Here is a 1,734-nt window from a genome sequence, read left to right as displayed (position 1 = left end):
CCCTTGCACCCTGCTTACTGGCAGCTCCTTCGCAGCGTTGGCGCTACGGTGTGGGGGCGGAGGGGCCACTTGCAGCCGGCTGTTTCGCGGACGTGGGTTGCCGCGCGAGCAGCTGGGGCCGCCTCGGCGGCGCCCCCGCGGCACCTGTCCCCTTGCGGCCCCTCGCCGCGCGCGGGCGGCGCTGTCTCGCGGCGTGCTAGGCGAGAGGCGGCGCCCTCGATGGCTTGTCCTGCTGCCGTCCTCGGTGCAATGTACTGCTATCCTCGCAAACTGTGACGCATAATTGTGTCCCAAACCGTTTATTTAAATCCCCAGGTACAACCTGCGCAAGGCCAACGAGAGCCTCAAGGCCAACTGGGGGCAGTACATGACCCGCTGCACCTTCAACTGGCGCATGATGAAGACCATCTTCACCGGTGAGTGCAAAGGGGCACTGAGGAGCGCGCTGGGTTGCTGTGATGGCCGGCACACCTGCATCCTCAGATGGCGGCCGATTTCTGACCCCATTGTAGCTTTCTGATTCGGCTCCGTGGGTGGCAGTGGGGCCGGCAGTAGGGGCAGGGCAGCTGTGCGTGGACCGCAGCTGCACGCGCTCCTGGCCTCTGAGCGGAATCCTGAATTGCTGTCCCCTGTGCAATCCCGAATTCCACCTCAGAGCTGCACGTGTACGACGAGAAGAAGAACTACAAGTGAGTGCCACGGCCCAGCTGTCTTTTTTCGCCTGGCAGCTGCCGAGTGACGCACGAGCCCCGAGTGACGCACGAGCCCCACCTCTGCTTGTATCATCATACTTATGGGGTGATTTTCAATAAGCAGCTCAAACGTCCCGTTGCTTAGTGCGCCCACGGATTAGGGGTGTCCTATGCTGCCGCCCGCCTGAACGCTCTCCTTGACCTCGTTCTACTCAACCTCGTCCTCCCCTTGCCGCAGGCCATTTGACGCTGAGAAGGAGGAGCCCCTGTTTGCCCTGCAGCGCAAGGTGCTGCCCAGCTAGAACAGCACCCGTTGACCGCGTGCGCGCACACGTGCTCGCCTGCCCCACCTGCTCTACGGTCGCCCGCCTCAGCGGGCGAGGGGTTTTGTTGAGGGGTGTGCGACTGCGCCGGCGCCCGCGCGGCTTGATGTCTGTTCTTGGGGCGCGCCGCCCCTGCCCGCGGCGGCGCCGCCGCTCCGACCCCTTGATTCCGGGGGTGGGGCGAAGCCCGCCTCCCCTGCGGACGGCGCTGGGCGCTCGCCCGGCGGAGCGACCCGCCTGCCAACGGGCGATTGGCGCCCCCGCCTTGCACTGCACGCCGCGACCCGGCTGGCTCTGACCTATTGTCTGAAGCTTTTTGAAGGCGCCGCCTGCGCCTCCCTGCTGCGGTCGTGCGGTGGGAGGCTTGGTTGTCACCATGGCTTTGCCTCAGCCCAACCAACTCGTTCTTACCGTGTACTGTTGTCTTTGGTGCGTCCGCCCAAATCGACCCAGTCGCCCCCTTTTTGCGTAGCGTGCCGCGTGTCGTGGGTAGTGTCTTGTCCTGAGGGGCGCCGCACGTGTGGGCGCGAGTGGCAGAGAGTATCAGGCGGCTGGGCGGGGGCCGACGGGAGAGGGAAATCACGCGCCTGTGCTGCAGACTCTCACCACCATCCATATTTTGTGCCTCTCTGATTGGGGCCGGTTCCACTGCCGCCCCTAAACATGTCCGCGGCTGTAAACATCGCTGTGGCGCGGCGGTCAAACCGCGGCATGGCATA

General features: G+C 64.9%; 1 protein-coding gene across 1 annotated transcript; it reads left to right on the top strand.

The window, feature by feature from the left end:
- Positions 1 to 219: 219 nt before the first annotated feature.
- MNEG_7660 (Omega-6 fatty acid desaturase) lies at positions 220 to 994 on the top strand (the record flags this gene model as incomplete). Its single annotated transcript, XM_014043871.1, has 4 exons — positions 220 to 251; positions 316 to 416; positions 656 to 689; positions 931 to 994. 4 exons carry the CDS (start codon positions 220 to 222, stop codon positions 992 to 994), a joined length of 231 nt encoding a protein of 76 aa, XP_013899325.1.
- Between the last annotated feature and the right edge of the window lie 740 nt (positions 995 to 1,734).

This window comes from Monoraphidium neglectum, assembly GCF_000611645.1.
Source record: "Monoraphidium neglectum strain SAG 48.87 unplaced genomic scaffold scaffold01376, whole genome shotgun sequence".
Lineage (NCBI taxonomy): Eukaryota > Viridiplantae > Chlorophyta > Chlorophyceae > Sphaeropleales > Selenastraceae > Monoraphidium > Monoraphidium neglectum.
Note: the sequence above shows the minus strand (reverse complement) of the source record. Positions and strands in the feature narration are given on the sequence as shown.